The following is an 18,035-nucleotide window of genomic DNA, read 5'->3' on the forward strand; positions in this document are numbered from 1 at the left end:
TATTCATCCTTGGTATCTTCTGAAGATTGTACAGGGTAGATCTGTAATTTGTGTACATTGTAGGCCAACATGAATACAAATTCCTTTCTTGTAGAGCTACAATTTATGGTTATGCTGGTGTTGTGCCTTCCTGCTGCTGGAAATTTAGCATTTTCTTCATGTGCTTTTTCAACATTCACCCTACTGACTGCTTTTTAAATGTATCCCTATGTAATATTCTTACAGAAAATTGCTCCTATTATATAATATGAACAAGAGTGGCAGTAAAAGTAAGAAAACTTCATTTTGTAACCATTATAAATCTACAGTATGGTATACCACTGTAAACTGAGGCATTGTGAAAAGATTTTTTTGGTTCTAGGTCACGAACTGCAAAGAATGGCTCAGGAATAACAGGCAAAGCAAACTGCATAAGCGTATGTGTTGTAAACTGGTTAATTGTACCCCAATGCATGCTGAATTATTTTCAGGTAATTGAGGTTCAAAGAAAAAAAAAATCTTCCATAGTTTTGTGCGGACCAAAAGAGCATACCAACAGAAATTTGGAAGTAACCCTTAATTCAGAGATTCTGAGTAGTACCCCCTACATAAATTCAGTGCATCATTCGTTTCTAATACTGCATTACGTGTTATTAAATATTTTGAAAGATGTCCACACAAACGAAATCGGAAATTAAAAAAAAAAACATGATGGTATGTGTTCCTTTAAAGGTCAGTGTGGAAAGAGCAGTGCAATCATTGTATTTGGCTTGAACAATACTCAGCTCTATTTACTTTCTCACAGCTTTCTGGCATTTCCAGCTCATGCTCACACATTTATATTATTCCAGAACGATAACCCTTGCAAGGGATCACCCCACCCCACTCCGGGGGCTCTGCTGTTGGTATGCAGGATATAAACTTCGCCACTAACAAAGCATGACTCTCAGTTTGCACATTGAAGTCCAAGTCACATTTAGCAAGCTGGCTGATTCATTTTAAGGCGTCATTGTATTGGGAAGTGCAGAATACAGTGCAAGGTCACATTGTACTGTACATGTGCACTTCCAAAAGAATGTAAACCTTGTTTGAGTCTATTAATTAAGTCCAAGGGAGTAACTCTGGGAAAATTCCTCTTGAAGAATTTCAGACATCATACTTGTATTGGCATGATAGGGCCTGAGGTGATTTTAGAGAAGAACTGGTTTGGCTAAAGCTTTAGATCAGAATCTGCTGCCTTAGCCTTTAAGTGGTTTTGTGCCTGTTGCATCTCAGTCAGGGAATCTTAAAAGGAATACAAGAGAAATTACAATTAACAGGGAACAAATTACAGTAATAATGCATCAAATAAAAATGAATGAAATGATTTCTAAGAAGCCATTATGTGCTTTGAGTGGAGAGGTAGCGTTTCTTAATTGAGAGTGCTGTATTCAGACTTACTAGAAGACTGAGTAAGTCTTCTAGACTAGAATACCAGGGGCAGCACATTTAAGCAAGACTCCATCCTATTGAATGATGTATATCTAATTGAATTAATACTGGGATGGAGCAGTATCGCAGTAACTGTGTTTTCAATGCTCCATTCCCTGTATAGCTAATATATAGGCAAAACCTAAAGAGAATTTTGGGAACTCTTGACAGGTTTTTTGCAAAGCAGGTTGTAGACAAACACCAAGCAACTTACTGTACCTTTGTTCTGCTAGGTGCACATATACAGTACTATGTGTTTAAATACTTGGATGTTTAGGGAAATTATGTAGGTGATTTTGTGTATTTAACTACTCTATATTTGTTATATGTGTTAAAAATGTATTATTTTTGGCTTCTGCCAAAGAAAAGTGCATTTTATTTCTTAGTCCTGTATCTAATGCTAATGGCGTTAGAGAGTAGGACATTGTGTTATTTCTGCACATTGCATGGTCTGAGAGAATTAAATCAGAATGGAAACGTGTATATCGATTTAGAAGTGTATGATAAAAACTGTGTAAAACCAGTGTATCATCAGGGTCCACGGTACGGTTTCCCTTCCTGTCCTATGTAATTGCAAACTGTGTTGCTGTGTATAGTCTAGATCCTCCTCTGTTTTTGTCTGCCTACATATCAGTGGAAACAATACAAACTTTCTGCTGCAGTTCTGAATTGACATTTCCTGGACGGCTCCCAAATTGCTTGGCTGAGCAGCCCCACGACAAATATCATAACTAACGAAAAAAATGATGTCCCGAAAGTGGAAGGCCTGGAAACAAGCTGAAACAGAAAAATGAAAGTGATTTTTTTTGCATTTGATGATTTAAAAAAAAACACAGCAAGAACTTGTTTTGAAACTTGACTGCTGATGAACATTTGGAAATATATTCTTTAGAGACTTTAGCAGCTGTCCAAACCCACAGGAGCCACCAGGACTCAGGCTCTTGGACTTTAACATTTGGTGCTGCATATTTGTTAAAAGGCTTTCAATTCTCCAAGTCAGCCAGAAACTAAACAGTTTACAGTAGTGCAGGAATTATTACGTAAGTATGTAGATTGCTTGGTTAGACTGGTCTAAATTGAGTGCAGTCATTTTTAACCACATACATTTTACAGACGTTGTAGGTCTGTTAAAGTGACATGTGATGAATATTCTTGAAGAATAACATCAGTTTTCCTGGTGTTTCTAATTAATTATACAGTGCAGACGCAGTTTGCTCCAGTGTCTTGTCCAGTTACAGAATGACACTTTTCTTTGAGGTCATATGCTACTGCATCCACTGATGTGGGGACAGCACAAAATACAGAATCTGAACATTTAGTAGGTACTTTAAAGACTGAATGAAGATGCTGTCCTGTTTGATTCTATAAGCTTTATAACTCGGTACTTCTTTTGGAGAGGACAATAAAACTAACTATCTGTGAGCAAGACCACCTGTTGCGGTTCCCTGTTGTTAGTTGGTAGTTTCTGGGCAAGGAGTGAATAGGGGCACTATGAAGGCTGACATTATTGAAGTATTTTGCTGCTTCTCATGCTGAAAGATGATAATTCCACAACCTTTATCCAATCCATATGCCCATGTGAGGCACGTCATGAACTGATTTCTTGAAAAGCATTAGTGAATTACAGGAAAATCAGCAATATATTTTTGGTAGTTATACTAAAAGTTAAATAGTATTTATGACTACATCTTTTTCTTCTACCCATCTATTGTTAAAGTTTTTAAAGTTGTTGCATGTGGAGTTATGCCTTGCTTTAACTTTGTTCCTATGTTTGAGTGTGTTTGTTTCTGTTGGACCATTTTAATATCATCTTTTTTTTTCAATCTGTTCTGTTATAGCGCTTAGTGTGAACAATTTGTAGTACACAAGCTTTTCAGTTTAACCTAAATCCCTTCTTTATTACTGACGTCAAGGTCTGGTCTCTCTTGAGATATTTTTGCATCCAGAATGTTTGATTGTTTTGTGCTTCTCCAGAGAGATGCAATGCTAAATGTTGCAGTTATGAAACCCAGGTACTGTATGAAATGAACCAAAGAATTGTAATCTCAAACAGTAATATTTCATTATTAGAGGTACTTCAGTACTCTTAGACATGGGCTTTTTCATCCATTGCATTTCAGCAACAAGCAGACTATGCATTCACATTTGTTGGCCAGAAAGCAAATAATATATTCCAAAGCACTTTTAACTGCAAAAGGAGATGCGATGTGTTTCCTGATGTGAACAGTCAAATATGCAAATCATACAACAAAACATTGGAGGAACACAGTTCCCAGAGTTAGTTGCTACATAACTCTAAAACTGAGCACCACAAGATTGGTCACAATATTAGCACTTATTTCCCCATGCAACACAGATGATGCCCGCAATAGTCCATCCTCACTTCTCAGCTTCTTTGTTTGAAGTCCACAGGATATTCTGAAATACAAGTGCTCTAAAGCTCTAGAATGTCACCTGGTTACTGGTTGAATGTAGTTTTGTGCAATGTTTCTGTATTTAATTGGGTATTTTATGTTTGCAAGCCACTATCTTAAAAAGAAAAGCTTTTTATATACAATATTACACTATTAATAAGTATTTATTAGTTTGATTATTAGTAATGATGTAATATCCAATGTTATTATATATATTATTAAGACGGTGTATTTATTACATAGCGTTGGTAAGGTCATTATGTTTGGTTTGTAATAAATTGAAAACATAATTAAACAGAAGTATTCTTCATATAACCAATGTGTGTAGACGTAAGGTGTAGTGTATTTTATGGTGCAAAAGTACAGGATAATAATTTGAGTTTAAATTAAAAAAATGCACTTAATGTCATCTGTTTTTTTCCAGGCCTCTTTTCCGGGGAAATTCTGATGTTGACCAGTTAGGGAAGATTTTTGAGTAAGTACCTTTAAGTATAGAATCTTTAAGCGCAGTGAAACGTCTGGCTAAAACAAATATCTAACCCCCACAAAAGCAGACCTCCAAATATAACTTGAAATTGTGAAGGTGCTGGTTTAGAGCACTGCTGGAGTCCCACAGTCCAGACATGACTGGCTCAAGTCTGGGATATGTCATTCCCCAGTCTGCGGTGCACTGGCTGAGTAAGCTGTTCTGGGAGGGCCTGAAGTTACCCTGAGTTTCCCACTAGCGTGACAGGTGCTTGAGAGCTTGGAGTGCTGTTCTTAATGCACCCTCTACTGCAGGCACTGTGAGACTCAAGTCTCACGGCGTGAAAAAATGGCAGATGACTCTGGCACGTTTAGGCTTCTGGAGCGAAGTGTGCAGAGCCTTTTCTAGCATTAGTCAGAAGAGCCTCTTGACAAAAGGGCATCTCAAAATGGGTGGCATGAAATGAAAATAGTTGTCAATTCCACATTTAAAAAAAAAAGGCGGTCTGGTCTATCTTGTCAATGCCATGTCTGCAGTTACACAATGTAGGCGCTGCAGTGAAAAAGGAACGTAACCTTTCAGTGGTATTAATTCAGATTTTACTGGGTAATAATGATCTTATCAGATTTCATTGCATCATTTTGTTGTGCTTGAAATTCCGACGGGAAAGATAAACCTGAGATCTAAAAAATAAACACGATTATTTTTTAGTTTTAGAATCTGCCTCTCGGTTTCTTTGAGCATTTCCCGAGATGAGAGCTGAGCCCTTGTTCCGCCTCAGCTTGAGAGTAGGAGTGGCGAAGCCCTGGCGAGATTGCAGGGACAGATACGCCTCTATTGATGCTGTGTGGTCTCTGTGCAGCGTCACTGGGGTTCCCAGTGAGGAGGACTGGCCCAGTGAAGTGGCCCTGCCGAGAACTGCCTTCCCCCAGAGGCCAGCGCAGCCCATTGGGGATTTTGTCCCAGACATCGACGAGCTAGGGAAATCCCTGTTGCTCGTAAGTGTGCCGTTTCTTTTCTTCTGCATCTTCTCTGCCTTCCTTTTTTTTGTTTAAAGGTGGCTTCTTCTTGCGTTTTTTATTAATTTCTGTTGATTGCTGGAATAACTAAAAGAAATTTCTGCAGGCCCTTTATGAGGATGTAGTGCTGTCTTAATTAGACTGCTGATCCTTGCTGTAGAGAAAGCAGGAGATCTGTCCAATATACTACGCACGCAGAAAGGACACATTCAGAAGGTTAACGGGCATATGGAGACATATGTTCCAAAAATAAAACGGTGAGCTTCTGCATTCAATTCTGCAGTTAACAAAGCCATGCAAATCAAGGCACAGGAAATGAAATGATGAACCTGAAAAAGCAAACAGTTAGATTCACTGTACATACCTTCAACAGATCCAGAAAGACAGCACTTCTGTCAGAAGACATTTTAAAGTTCGCTTTTGGTCATCTTTTTTCAAATTAGACCCACTTTTGAAGTTTATAAAATTGCCCCTTTTACCATGTGAAGGGGGTTAATTATCTATCTAATTATACCCCACACAGTACAAAGTTGCACCGATGTCATTAATGTGCACTATATGCATGTCCCATGCTTTTTAGCTCACTAAGCACCTGTGCTTCCAAAAGACTCACTTAAAAGCCAACGTAGGGGTATTTGGAGACAACAAAATAAGGCAGAATAAAATAGCTGTGTAGTCAGAAGAGACCAATATGAACACAGTTGCATAAGTTAAATCATTAAATGTATTTAACCTTCCCCTCCCCCTCATCTTTTTTTTTTTCTCCGAACAGCAATTTCTGACATTCAGTCCTTCCAAAAGGACATCGGCCTACTCTGCTTTGTCACACCCGTACTTTCAGGACCTGGAGAGCAGCAGTAAGAGTGTGCACTCCCAGACACCCTCCAGCCAGTCTTCCTCGGAGGAGAGAGCAGCCTGAGCGCGCTGTGGACACGCTCCGACTCCAGGCCTCAAGGAGGAGGTCCTGGCTTTCCGGAGGTCGTCGTTTCCAAGGCCGACTGCCCCCCCCCCCCCCCTCCTCCCGGTCAGCATATTACCGGTATTGCCGATGTATTTAGAAGAAAAAAGAACACAATTCCTCCGTAAGACCTTATGCTGCTTTGAGAGTAACGTTCAAGAGAGAAACGAGTGTCTTGTTTTTTTGGGATTGTTGTTTTTTTAACTGTCGTTCAAACAATGCAAGGACCCTAGCCGATCGGGTTGTGCCTGGGAAAACTCTGGAGATCCAGACCGCTGCGTCCTTCACCTGCTGTCGTTTTGTCGACATGAAAAGTGCTGCCAACCCCTGCGATGAGCAGCAGACCCAGTCACTGCTCACTGCCTGTTCTTTCAGAGCTGCTCCGCCCTTCCTCCACTCCTGTCCTTACTAGCTGTGCGTGCTGTTGAATGTCTGTCTCGGTGTGTATCTCTGGGAATTTTTTTAGACTTTGGATTTTATTTTAACTGTCCACAGAGAGTGTTAACTTGTAGATAAAACGGGGAATTAAAATACTAAAAAGTAACAGGCCTGCCATCTTGTGGCTGGTGTACACCAGTGCAAGAAGACGTTTCCATTTCTTAAAGGAGTGCTTTCACAAAAACGTTTGGAATTTGATTTCAGATACGTTTGTATTTCACATTAAGTGTGAACCTGACAGGTTATAGTATGATCTTCAGGTATTTTGTATGTTAAACAACTTTGCATATTTTCTGGGACTCTTTACTACTACATTTTTTAAACATTTCTGTTTCTTTCACTTAGCACAATCTAATACAAATTATTTTACAGATTTCTGAAGTAATATATTTTACAGAATGGGTTACTTTCAAAACGACTTGTTGGTAAAAAGGACTAGTAACTTAAGTTTTTCAGTTCAGTGATTAACAATACAATATAATACATATCATTTTATATAAAATAGTTCTATAAAAGCTATTATTTCTGCTGAAAATATTTAAAATCAATTAAAAATATTAGTGGCATATGGGCCTCTGTGTATTTTCAGAATGTAGAGTTAGCAGTAAAAGTAGTATTATTCAATTCTTCTGTATTTACTTTAGTTTTTGAAGATGTTGAAGCTGCAAAACTGAGGTGTATGTTTGTGTGCCTAGAATTCAACTTTTCAATTAACTTACACACCATGCAAACTGTCGTCAGGTTTTTATTTTGAATGAAGCAGGTGAGGGTGATAGTAGAAACAGGGACAAATTGAAAATAATCAATTTGAAAATAATTAAAAATAATTCAAACATATTGAAGTATTGAAAATAATCCGTTTGTTTCTAGATTGTTCACTTTTGACATTTTTGAATCTGAGAAAATAACATCATTTGGAAAGGTTTTTTCTTTATTAAAAGCAAATTTTCTTGAAGGGTAGGTCTTTTATGATAAAAATGTGTACAGTATGTACCACTTCCTCTTTTTTGAAGTCATATGCTGTTTCTGTGGCTAATTCAAGCTCGACAAATAATTAATATCACATATCACACATATTTTAGTCGCCTGTAAACTTAGACCTTTTCTTCAGTAACCTACAGCTTAGGAAATCCAGAGACTGCTTGACTTAAATAAATTTAAGAGGCACGGTCATAACTTCATCATAAACACTACACAATATGATAAAACAACATGCATAATCCTTACAACCATTTGTGCAAATGATACTAAAGACATGTAATTATTTGTAACGGTTCAGAATAATACATAGTTCCAGCTGAAAGCTAAGAGCCGGACTCCAGATAGAGAGAAGAATGAAAATAAGGAAACTCCATTGCAGAACAGAGAGCTGACAAGGACTTTCTGTAGATCCAGCTCCGTATCAGTGGTTCTGGTGTTGTCTGTGTGAAATTTTGCTATGTGGGTTTTATGCATGTTGTTGTATTGTGTTGCATTGTGTTTCTGAAGGATGTTTGTTTTTATTCTCGATTATGTTAGCAATTGCCTTCGTGTCTGGTCGTGATACGACCAGTGTGGAGGTGACACTGTGATTTATGAAGACGTAGGTGATCCCGTGCTTGCATCTGTGTAGACGTTTGTGAACCAGTAGAAGTGACAGCGATTTACTGGGCTGTAGTGGACAAGACCTGTTGCTGTATTAGCTATAGTGTTAGTGCAGGTGAATAAGGTGTGAAGGGGTGGTAGAGTAGGGTACCCCCTCGCTCTTGGGGTCACTAAGAGAGATGTGTTGACAAAATGAAACGGTGAAGTGGCAAGACGTGTAGTAGAAGACAGAATCCTGAATATTGGATGCAGTTCGCCTTTTAGATGCATGTTTGCATGCAGAGTACGTTGTGAAATTTAAGGAAGCTTTAGATTCCTTCTTTGGCCAGATCACTTTGGCTCAAACAAATGCCCTGTCCATTTGAGCCGTGGTAGAGACGTCAGAATATCTCAGTAAGCCAAGGAGTTTTTAAAACTCCAAATGCTTCTGAAATTCATATGCTTTTATGTACTCGACGGAAATATCAGCCAGCATAAACAGATGTTCCAAAAACAAGTAAAACTCCTCATGCCAAATATACAGTGTGAATCTAAGTATACTTGATATTTACCACACAGAACCATTTTCCCAACAATAACTTTTTCACTCTTAGTGTCACAAAAAAACGGACCCTAGGGGCCATATGAGCTGTTTGTTTATTATTATCATAGTAATTCTAACACAGCATTGAAACAATTTAAAAAAATGTCGATGTGACTCAAAGGTAAAAACTGTTTAAAGCTTTTTGTGAAAAACTTGATTGTAATGAGGTTATTTCACATACACTCCCATGTTCAGACATCAGAATCTGAAGACAGTACAGTAAACAATACAGTGACCTTTCCTTATTTTTCTACTTTGCATACTTTGAGTTTTTCTAAATGCAAATTTAATATTTAAAAACAATTTTAAAAATACGGCTTTAAAATAAATCATCTTTAATCTACCTTTACTTAGCAAAAGATTTGGAAATTGTGCTTTAAAAACTTGCTAGTGTTATTAGAGGCAATACAGTGCATAGTGCTTAGCTCCAATTTAACTTTGTCTGGACATGCAAACATAAGATTGTTAGACTTGTTGAAAGCATGTTGTCGTATCTAAAGTCATGTCTGTTTCTACCACTGTAATTACGATATACTTTAGAACTTTTTAATTCAGTAACATGTTATGAACTGTTGTCCAAACAGCTAGGTCTCTGGTAAATTCATAGGGTTTCAGTTTCTCCTTACAAAACTTCTGGATTCATCATGCCACATATCCAAAGTAATTAAAGGTATTAATGATCGAATTTTGGCTCATTTAAAGCTCACTTTTAGACACTGTCAGTATGTTAATAATTTGACTAATTGGTGCAGTCATATGCAAAGAACCTGGATCTGACAGAGAATTGCAAAGCAAATATCCTTTATTGTTGAAGGTGCTGAACAGTGGAAGACATACTGGATATAATTATATTTTGTGTAAATGTGATAAAGCCTGCATTAGAAAAAAAAACATAAAACCATTTATTAAATCACTCAGAAAATAAAGACGGTACTACATTGGGACTACATACTACTTTTGCTTCTGTTTTCAAGCACCATAATCGTAGTTCTTAAAGATAACAGCTTCTATAAATATAATGTTTGTGTTGTTATTGTGGTAAAATTGCAAGGAAAAGGTAAGTGGTAGTACTGCTTCAGTCTGATGTAGCAATGAAATCAAAGAATGTAAAAGTCAAAAATATTTTTTTTCTCTTGCATCTGTATCAAAGTTGGAGGATGACATATCATATGTTGGACAGTTTTAGAAACTTTAGAACACAACAAAGGAGTATTTTTCTGTGGAGACAATGCACTAATGAGACATAAGAATTTCCTTGAGCTCAAAAGAGGTTTTGGATAGTTGAAAAATAATTCTGGTCTCTGTTTAATCTGAAATACAATTAGGGACATTTCCATGTATTGATGTGTAAGTACTCAGGTTCAGTTAAGAAAGAGTAAAGTCTGACACTCACTTTGCACATTCGGTTTTGTATGAAGTATCAATATTCATATTTTCAGGTTGCTGGACATTAGTGAGCTCAAGTATCTATAGTAATAATGCATTTGTTTTTAAAGCAGGTTGGCTGTGCCAGTAAAGGTGTATTCATATTATTTATACACGTTTTAACATTTAGAAAATGTAGAGCTCTAGTTATATAAATACATTTTTCCGGAGTGTGAATGCAGAAGAGTGTGTGTTAGAAACATAGACTGTACATTTGAAAAGGCTCAATAATGATACTAAGCTGTGTAAAACTTCAAATGGGTGGTGAGGTGGAAAGCTCGCTGTAACTTGAAAAGACTTTTATTTTGCTTTTATAAAATGTGAGTAGACTCAGTAATTAGTAAAAGAAAAAATATTCTGAATATCTCACTAATCGAGTACAAATGTAAAACTAAGGGCACATCTAGGTGAGCTTGTCTCCCACTGGCTAAACCACGTCTTATTAAGCCTCAGAGTGCAGTATCAAGACATCCAGCATAGACACAGTGGCCTAATGCATAGTAAGGTGATTCTGCTGTTAGTGTAATCCTGTTGTGTCTTGAACTGGTGGGAATTGTGTTGAGCTTCTTTTGTAGGCAGAGTTGTGAAAATTATTTTGACCAAATCTAGCAAGGCAGGCAGGGATTTGGGCAAACGGCTCTTTTACACCTGTGACCTACAGCATAGGGCTGCACGGTGAAATGTACTGGTACCACTTACTTAAACTTCTACTATGCGTCATCACACCACAAGAAGAAACCTGCACTCAAACCATGATTAATTAACAAAGGCATCCAAAGAAATGATAGCCCATGGATATTAAGAGGCAGTCCAAGCAACCAAATCCTGCTGCACATTTATTGTTTTATATAAACTTCCATCACCAATTATTGTTGTACTCCCCTGATCTGGAATAGCTAATGGCGGGGTTTTTTACCTCTGAGGAAGTATGAGGAATGTGGAAGGATACCTACCTTCGAGTTCCTCGTCTTGTAACAAGTTACCTTCCCTGACCGCGCGGTGCAGCGCAGAGTTAGCGAGGTAGTGATATGACCCAGGCTCGGACCCGTGATCGGAGAGCTCAGTCTGCACTCAGGTGTGCCACCACACACCCCACTGCCTTCTCCCCCTCTCCAGTTTGCGGCTGCTCCACTCATGCCTCCTCAAGGTTCTCCACTGGTTGGGCAACTGCAAAACAAGATGTTCAAGTGAGGAGCTGTATCATCAGGTGCTGCCTGCAAGAAACAAGTATCGCTCCTTTCCATTCTGAAAAACAACGCTTCGGCTCTTCAAGCTTCAGTTTGCCCAGATCTCCCTCCCTTTGGACACTCTGTCTCACCTGTGTGCCCATTCTCACCTGCTCTGTCCTTTGTTCTCATGTGCTTTTTATCCCTGCCATCTTACAACCTCTCCCTCATGCCTGGAGGAGTTTAAGAGCCTAAACGTTGTAGTAAGAAAATGTTAATCTTATGTTAAGATAAATACTTCACTTGTACCGTTGGATCAGTAAAGCAATGAACAATTTCTAATTAAACACCCCTTCTCGTGGATAGTCTTAACTGAAAAAGACAAGCAAAATCTTTCAATTTTTTTTCTTTCTCATAGGACTGAATTAAGTATTAATATACTGTATGGATTATATGAACAGTATGTGGGTAACAAATCCTAAACTTTCTTAAGCTAGTGAGTGTGATTGTACACACCGCGCCATTCTGAGCTTAGAATGACCTTCAGTAACACTTGAAATGATTGCTGTATTTACGACAGAGGATGAACCCCTTATTTTCGCTGTTTTTTTTTTTCCTGGAACGATTTGTATAGAATCACTGTAATTACAACCTGTTATTTTCTGTTATTGTTGTGGGATTTTGTTCTACATTTAACAAAGGCTATCTATGATGGATTTTTAGTATACATTAACTCCTCATTACAGAGCAGAAATAAGGAATTTTGCGTTGTTTGTATACTCATGAATACAACGTATTCACTTATGAATGTTAAAACACAGAATATTTTCATGTCTCAAAAGTATTTTTATTGTAGGTGGTAGAACCAGTTTTCCTCCAAGTGTACAGAATTGACTTAGTTACCATATTTATTGCAACTAATTTCTTTGAATTTTAACAATAGAAAATTACCAAAACCTATCCCCATTTAACCAGTACTTCATGTTTCATTACTGAATGTTTCTGTTCCAGCATTGCTCATATTATACCAAATACTCTCACACTCTATGATTATCTTTAGCCCAGCTATTATCAATTTTAATATCATTTTTAATGGAATTGTAATTTTCTATAGCAAAATAAAAGAACGAGTTTAGTAATCTGTGTTTTAATGTTTCTAATTGCAGTTCAAAGCATAAATATACTGTCAAATATACTTGGCACCTTTAAATGTGAAGCAGCTCAAAACCTGAGCCCACAAAACAAAGGTTTGCAGATTAAAGGATTTTCAAGTTTTTTGCTTTGTAGCAAATAATGTTATATGTGTTAACAGATTTTATTTTTACCCTTTAAGAAAACCAGTTATTTTATTACAAACGTGCAAATTTCACATGTTTAACTATAGGGGTCACAAGATAGTTACAGTACCTGCAGTCTGTTTCACATCATAATTGTGCTTCTGATGTGTAATCTTTGAGATCGTGTGATATGTAATTAATTACTTTTAGAAGAAGTTTTCAATTCAGTGTTTTCAATTCAGAATTGTGTTTAGAATGTAAATTTGCCAAATGCACAAATTTTTAGGACCATTAGTCATATCTTGGTGAAAAGGTTAAATTAAAATTGTCTGTGCAGCTCCTGTGCTTTTGATCTCTGAATATAACATTTATCGAAAACGTTTGCTCGTGTAGATATTGGACTCGCACGATGTTGTGTGTTTGGAGTTCGGCTTTCTTACGTTTACGTGTCTTTGTAGTGCGTGATTATTTATTCACTTAAGCTTCCTGTGTTCCTGTGTTTCGTTAGCCATATCAGAACAAGAAATCCAAATAATAAAATAAGATGGCGTAATTCTGGATTACCTAAATTCTAGACTGAAGCGTAGTGCAGGCATGACGGGTTTGTAATGTTGCTCCAGCTATAATTATCTTGACAAGTGCTTAGTTGAGGAAATAATAGGTTTTCTTGAACTGTAAAAGTTTTTAGTACATTTTTCTTAAAGAACTGAGAATGCTTCTCGACCCCCAAATTGCACTAAGCGTAGCGATTTGTGTATATAACGGCGGTTACCCCCAGAAATGTATGCTTCTTCATGCAGTTCGTAAAAATGCCTGGTGCTATCAAATATTCACGGAAAATCAGAAAGGGAGGTCTTATCCCTTTAGGGTACGGTGAGATTATGTTGGTGCTGGAGCCCAGTGGTGTCTGTTTTACTGTATACATATACTGTAAACTTGAAGCTGTTATTCCCAAAACAGTGATGTCAGGATGTGGTGCTAAAACGTGGCATGTGCTGTTCATTGCACAGCAGGTGTACAGTTTCACTGACAATGCTGCACAGAACTCCCTTTGCTGCACAAAACAAAAAATAAAACAGTTCTGAATTTTTCAAAAAGCTCACCCAACTTATTTCTCTCACGCAAAAGCACAGATTTTAAACCATCGCACATTGCATCGTATACTGTTCTTGAGACAGAAGTTATTACTTAGTTTCAGTAAAGCAATACCATGTGTAGGGAGGGGGGGCTCTCTGGAAACTAGATAGATTCTTTGATTATTTAATTAACATTTTTATGGAAATCATTCAGTATTTGTTTCACATAAACTTGAGACTTAAATAAATGGGATACTGAATACACATGTACGATATACAGCATATTTGGCTTTTTCGGGAAATATTTTATCTTGGCGCCTGGTGATTCTGCAGTGTCCAGTTAAATGACATGCATTGCTAAAACTATTTTAGATCTCAAAATCAGATTCAGTGTTGAATTTATAACCTGGATCGCTTCTGGGATAGCTGGATTATTGTATGCTGGCAGTATTTATGCTTCACTTGTAAAACTGTTACTATGTGCAGTTTTTGTCACTGAAATTGAATTTTGGCGTACAATGGACAGACATATCGTTTATGCCCAAAACACATTTTGTGTTAAGCTTTTTAGAGGTTATTTACTGATCTTGATTTATCTTAGCAGTGGATCCAAAAATGTAATATTTTGCTGATTTCGAAATAAAAGTGTATACACTTTTTTGTTGGGTCTGGTTTCATTGCGATAGTGGATATACTATACTTTGGAGTTATTGATGGTGTTCCTATTATCTGATTAGTAAGAGGCAGGTAAACTGCTACGTAGGTGCCACACATATCTCGTCGAGTATGACGGCTCTGATATTGAATCAGAGCTTTTTCTTCCATGTGAACTGGAAGGCATACAGAATTTCAAGAGAAATGTAAATCGGGAGGATTAACAATCTTTGGAAAGTTTGAGAATGCTCATGTACGTTTTTATACAACAACAAAAAAATATATCTTTTGGATCATTACCAAATTAAATGTTTACAAACTTGTTTAAAACAATTTTGAAACAATAAAGGTTAGAGTTAAAAAGCTTTAAAAGCGATTTTATGAGTAGCATTTTAAGTGAACGTTAAATTGAACGGTGTCATATGATTCTTGTTGCACCGTATGCAGTATACAGTACATTTTACAGTTACAGATACAGTATATATTTTCGTTGGTGTTTTTCAGAAAACAGAAAGCTTGATTGGTGTAAACTATTTACTCTGCTGTACACAGACATGTCTGTCTCTCGAGACGTGTAAAATATGACGTCTTTTACGTTTTACGTGAGACACGTTATTAATTCTGGTAATGGATCAGAAAGCCAGCTGGTCATTCCAGCAAAGGAATTTTTTTTAAATGTCTTTAAAGGCAGAATATAACATTTTATGGACATTTGTAGGTTTTTTTTTTATTTTGGATTATGATCTGTGATACAGAAATAAGATGAGCGTTTCGCTTTCTTTAAGGATCACCGCAATTTATCCCATTATACGGCGGTTTATATCATTATACTTTATGTACTGTATAATTATATAATAGCGCAGTATTACAAATAGTATAATTTTAACACAAATTATACTATTTGCATTACTTTGTCAATCGAGATCTGAATCACCGTGTAAACAAAGTAATCTCTTTCACTTTAGAAAGATTGCCCACTTAATAAATTAAAGTGTTCTTATTGTTATTCATAATTATGTTAAAGTCGTGTTTTGTAATGGAAACCGTTTTGTAATGGAAACCTGTCAAAAGGTTATTTAATACTGTAGGTAAAACTGCATGTTGTTAAAATTTACATTTTCTTTGATCTTTGTTTAAACAACACACACATGCCTGGAATTAAAAGATTCTTAGTAACTATTATATATATATTAAGTTTTTCTTTAATGTGTAAAATACTTTTTACCCAATTTTATTTTTAGCTTTATTTTTTGATTCCTGCCAAATCACTCCTTGAATGTTTGTACCATATTGCTTAGAATTTAACTTGTAATCTGTGAAGAAAATTTTATTCATTTTTAGTTTTTTTTAAATGTTTTCACATTTTGGGGCCAGAGGCATTTTTGCTTTTTTTTTTTGCGTGGAAAGAAAATGTTCTTTTTATTAGTTTTCAAAACTGGTTTGCTGCTAATTCTGTACTGTGCTCTGGTCCATACCTTGTGAGACTTAGCTAATCAAAAAACAAGGGCTGGTAAAAGATTCTTCCATTGACAAAAGCTGCTTAATGTTGTGCTTGTAAGAGGTAGCTCCAATTGCTTGACATTTTTATTTTTGTAAAATAAAAATTAGAGTGTGTAATAAATCCTTGCACGTTTAATTTTATTGTACTGTGAACATTTCTGAGCACTCTGTGGGTAAGAGCTGATTTACAAAGAAGGGCAAAAAGACTTTGATCCAACAGTAGCTAAAAGGTAAGTCGCAGAGCCCCAGTGACTCACTGGGCCAGAGATCATCCTGGCTTCTGCAGTGTTAAGTCAACTAAAGTGCACTGAACTCCAAACTTCCCCAGATATAGGACAAAGTTCCATCTCAGACGCTACCCTACACCCCCGCCAAGCATGATCTTACACTAAATCCAACACAATCCACGGTTTGCAGAAACGAGACAGTCTTCTGCGCCTGTGAGTACCTGCTATGTTAACATTGACCACTGAGCTTGGAACGTGAACACTGAATTCTGGGAAGTACCTGACAGCTCTCTCCCTGGCCGTCCATGACTTGTCTTCTTAAACCTTATTACTTTTGCAATTTGTCATTGACCCCAGACATCTTTGTATTTATTCTCCAAATGTTGTGCCGGCCCCTTTTCATACTGTTTGGCATCTCAAGAAGCTGTTGTCAGTTCTGAGGCAGTTGACAGTTTTTGGACGGGGCCTTACTGGGAGTCACAGAAGAGGATGACTTACTTCTTTGGGGAAATGATTTCATGCTCTGTACTCTATTCCCATTGATTCAAGGAGAATTCACTCTGTGCACCTGGCATTAAGCTTCAAGCTGGCCCTTTATGAATTACCAGCTTTCAAATGGCTAAGAGATTCAGAGCAGCCTAGGAGCTCTTGTGCTCATTTATAACACAATATATGTGCATTTCTCAGCATGCAAAGGTTATTCACGCCCCCTAGTCATTTGGAAAAGTAATGGAAAAAAGTGATTCTCACTTCTGTGTATATTAACAAATCTTCTCCCTTGCTCCTCTGGAAAACCTAGTTCTGCGCAAACATTCATTCATCTGGAACATAACTTTATATAACTTATTCATATGACTTTAGTCTAACTCTGGTTTAAACACATTTTGAAATGCTGTTCAGTAATATTCTTAAAATGATCAAGTAATAGGTTTATTCCATGCTGAAAAAAAGAAGATAGAAAAAACACGTTTCGGCCGTGGAGCCTTCTTCAGGTGTCATCATTCTTAAAATTATGTTTAAAATGAGTGACGTGAAGCTAGACTAGCAAGAGGGTTAAAAAGAAATACATCTTTTGCCACTACATTTCACTAAAATTACATCAAAGTTTTTTTTTCTTTTATGTGCATTGATGAATTGAGTGGTGGAAAACAATTTAGTGTATAAATAAAATATTTTCAACAAAGTAAACGGGTGATCTGGCATAGATAATGTTGACTCAGTAGACGTCTTTGGAATGAACAGTGAAACGCGAATTGGAGGACACAGGTGGAAAGGATGTGCACACACACAGACACTTCTTTACACACAGGGCTGTGGGAGTGTTGAAAAAGCTACTCAGCCAAAGTGTTGAAGACGCTGCTACCCTGGCGTCTTTCAAGAAACAGCTAGATAAATTCCTTGGCTCAAATAGCTACTAGCAATCAGACGGCCTAATCTCATTGGTAACCTTTCCACTTTTTCTATGTTGATTACAATCTGTTCTAGAACATTACTGACACATCATAATGAAATATAGAATTATTACCAGTACCACCTGCAGAGTCGTATAACTCATATAACTAACAGAATGAATACTTTGTAGCTTGATTTCGTCAGATCTCAGGATCTCAGCAAGGCTGGAAAAGGAGAACCTTGTAGGACAATTACGTTGCTGTAGATTGGTGTTGAATGACCAGTAGGTGGTGCTTTTTGCTCAGGACGAGAATTTCTAAACTAATGCCCCAATATAATGAGAGGACACACCGTCCTGCAGGAGATGCTGTCCCTCAGATGAAACATTAGAAACAACGACCTGGATG

The 18,035-nt window shown here is 37.1% G+C and overlaps 1 protein-coding gene across 5 annotated transcripts in view; it reads left to right on the plus strand.

Annotated features, from left to right (window-relative positions):
• The window catches only part of cdk6 (cyclin dependent kinase 6), a 78,472-nt gene extending 62,342 nt beyond the window's left edge, over positions 1-16,130 (plus strand). For all 5 annotated transcript variants that reach the window (XM_088600546.1, XM_088600543.1, XM_088600544.1 and 2 more), the window contains 3 exons: positions 4,288-4,338; positions 5,192-5,327; positions 6,121-16,130. In XM_088600546.1, coding sequence (XP_088456672.1) covers positions 4,288-4,338; positions 5,192-5,327; positions 6,121-6,267 — 334 coding nt within the window. In that variant the 3' untranslated portion in view covers positions 6,268-16,130. The remainder of the gene's footprint in view (positions 1-4,287; positions 4,339-5,191; positions 5,328-6,120) is intronic.
• Positions 16,131-18,035: the final 1,905 nt, after the last annotated feature.

The sequence above is a fragment of the Lepisosteus platostomus genome, chromosome 12 (assembly GCF_059453375.1).
Source record: "Lepisosteus platostomus isolate fLepPlt1 chromosome 12, fLepPlt1.hap1, whole genome shotgun sequence".
In the NCBI taxonomy this organism is placed as follows: Eukaryota; Metazoa; Chordata; class Actinopteri; order Semionotiformes; family Lepisosteidae; genus Lepisosteus; species Lepisosteus platostomus.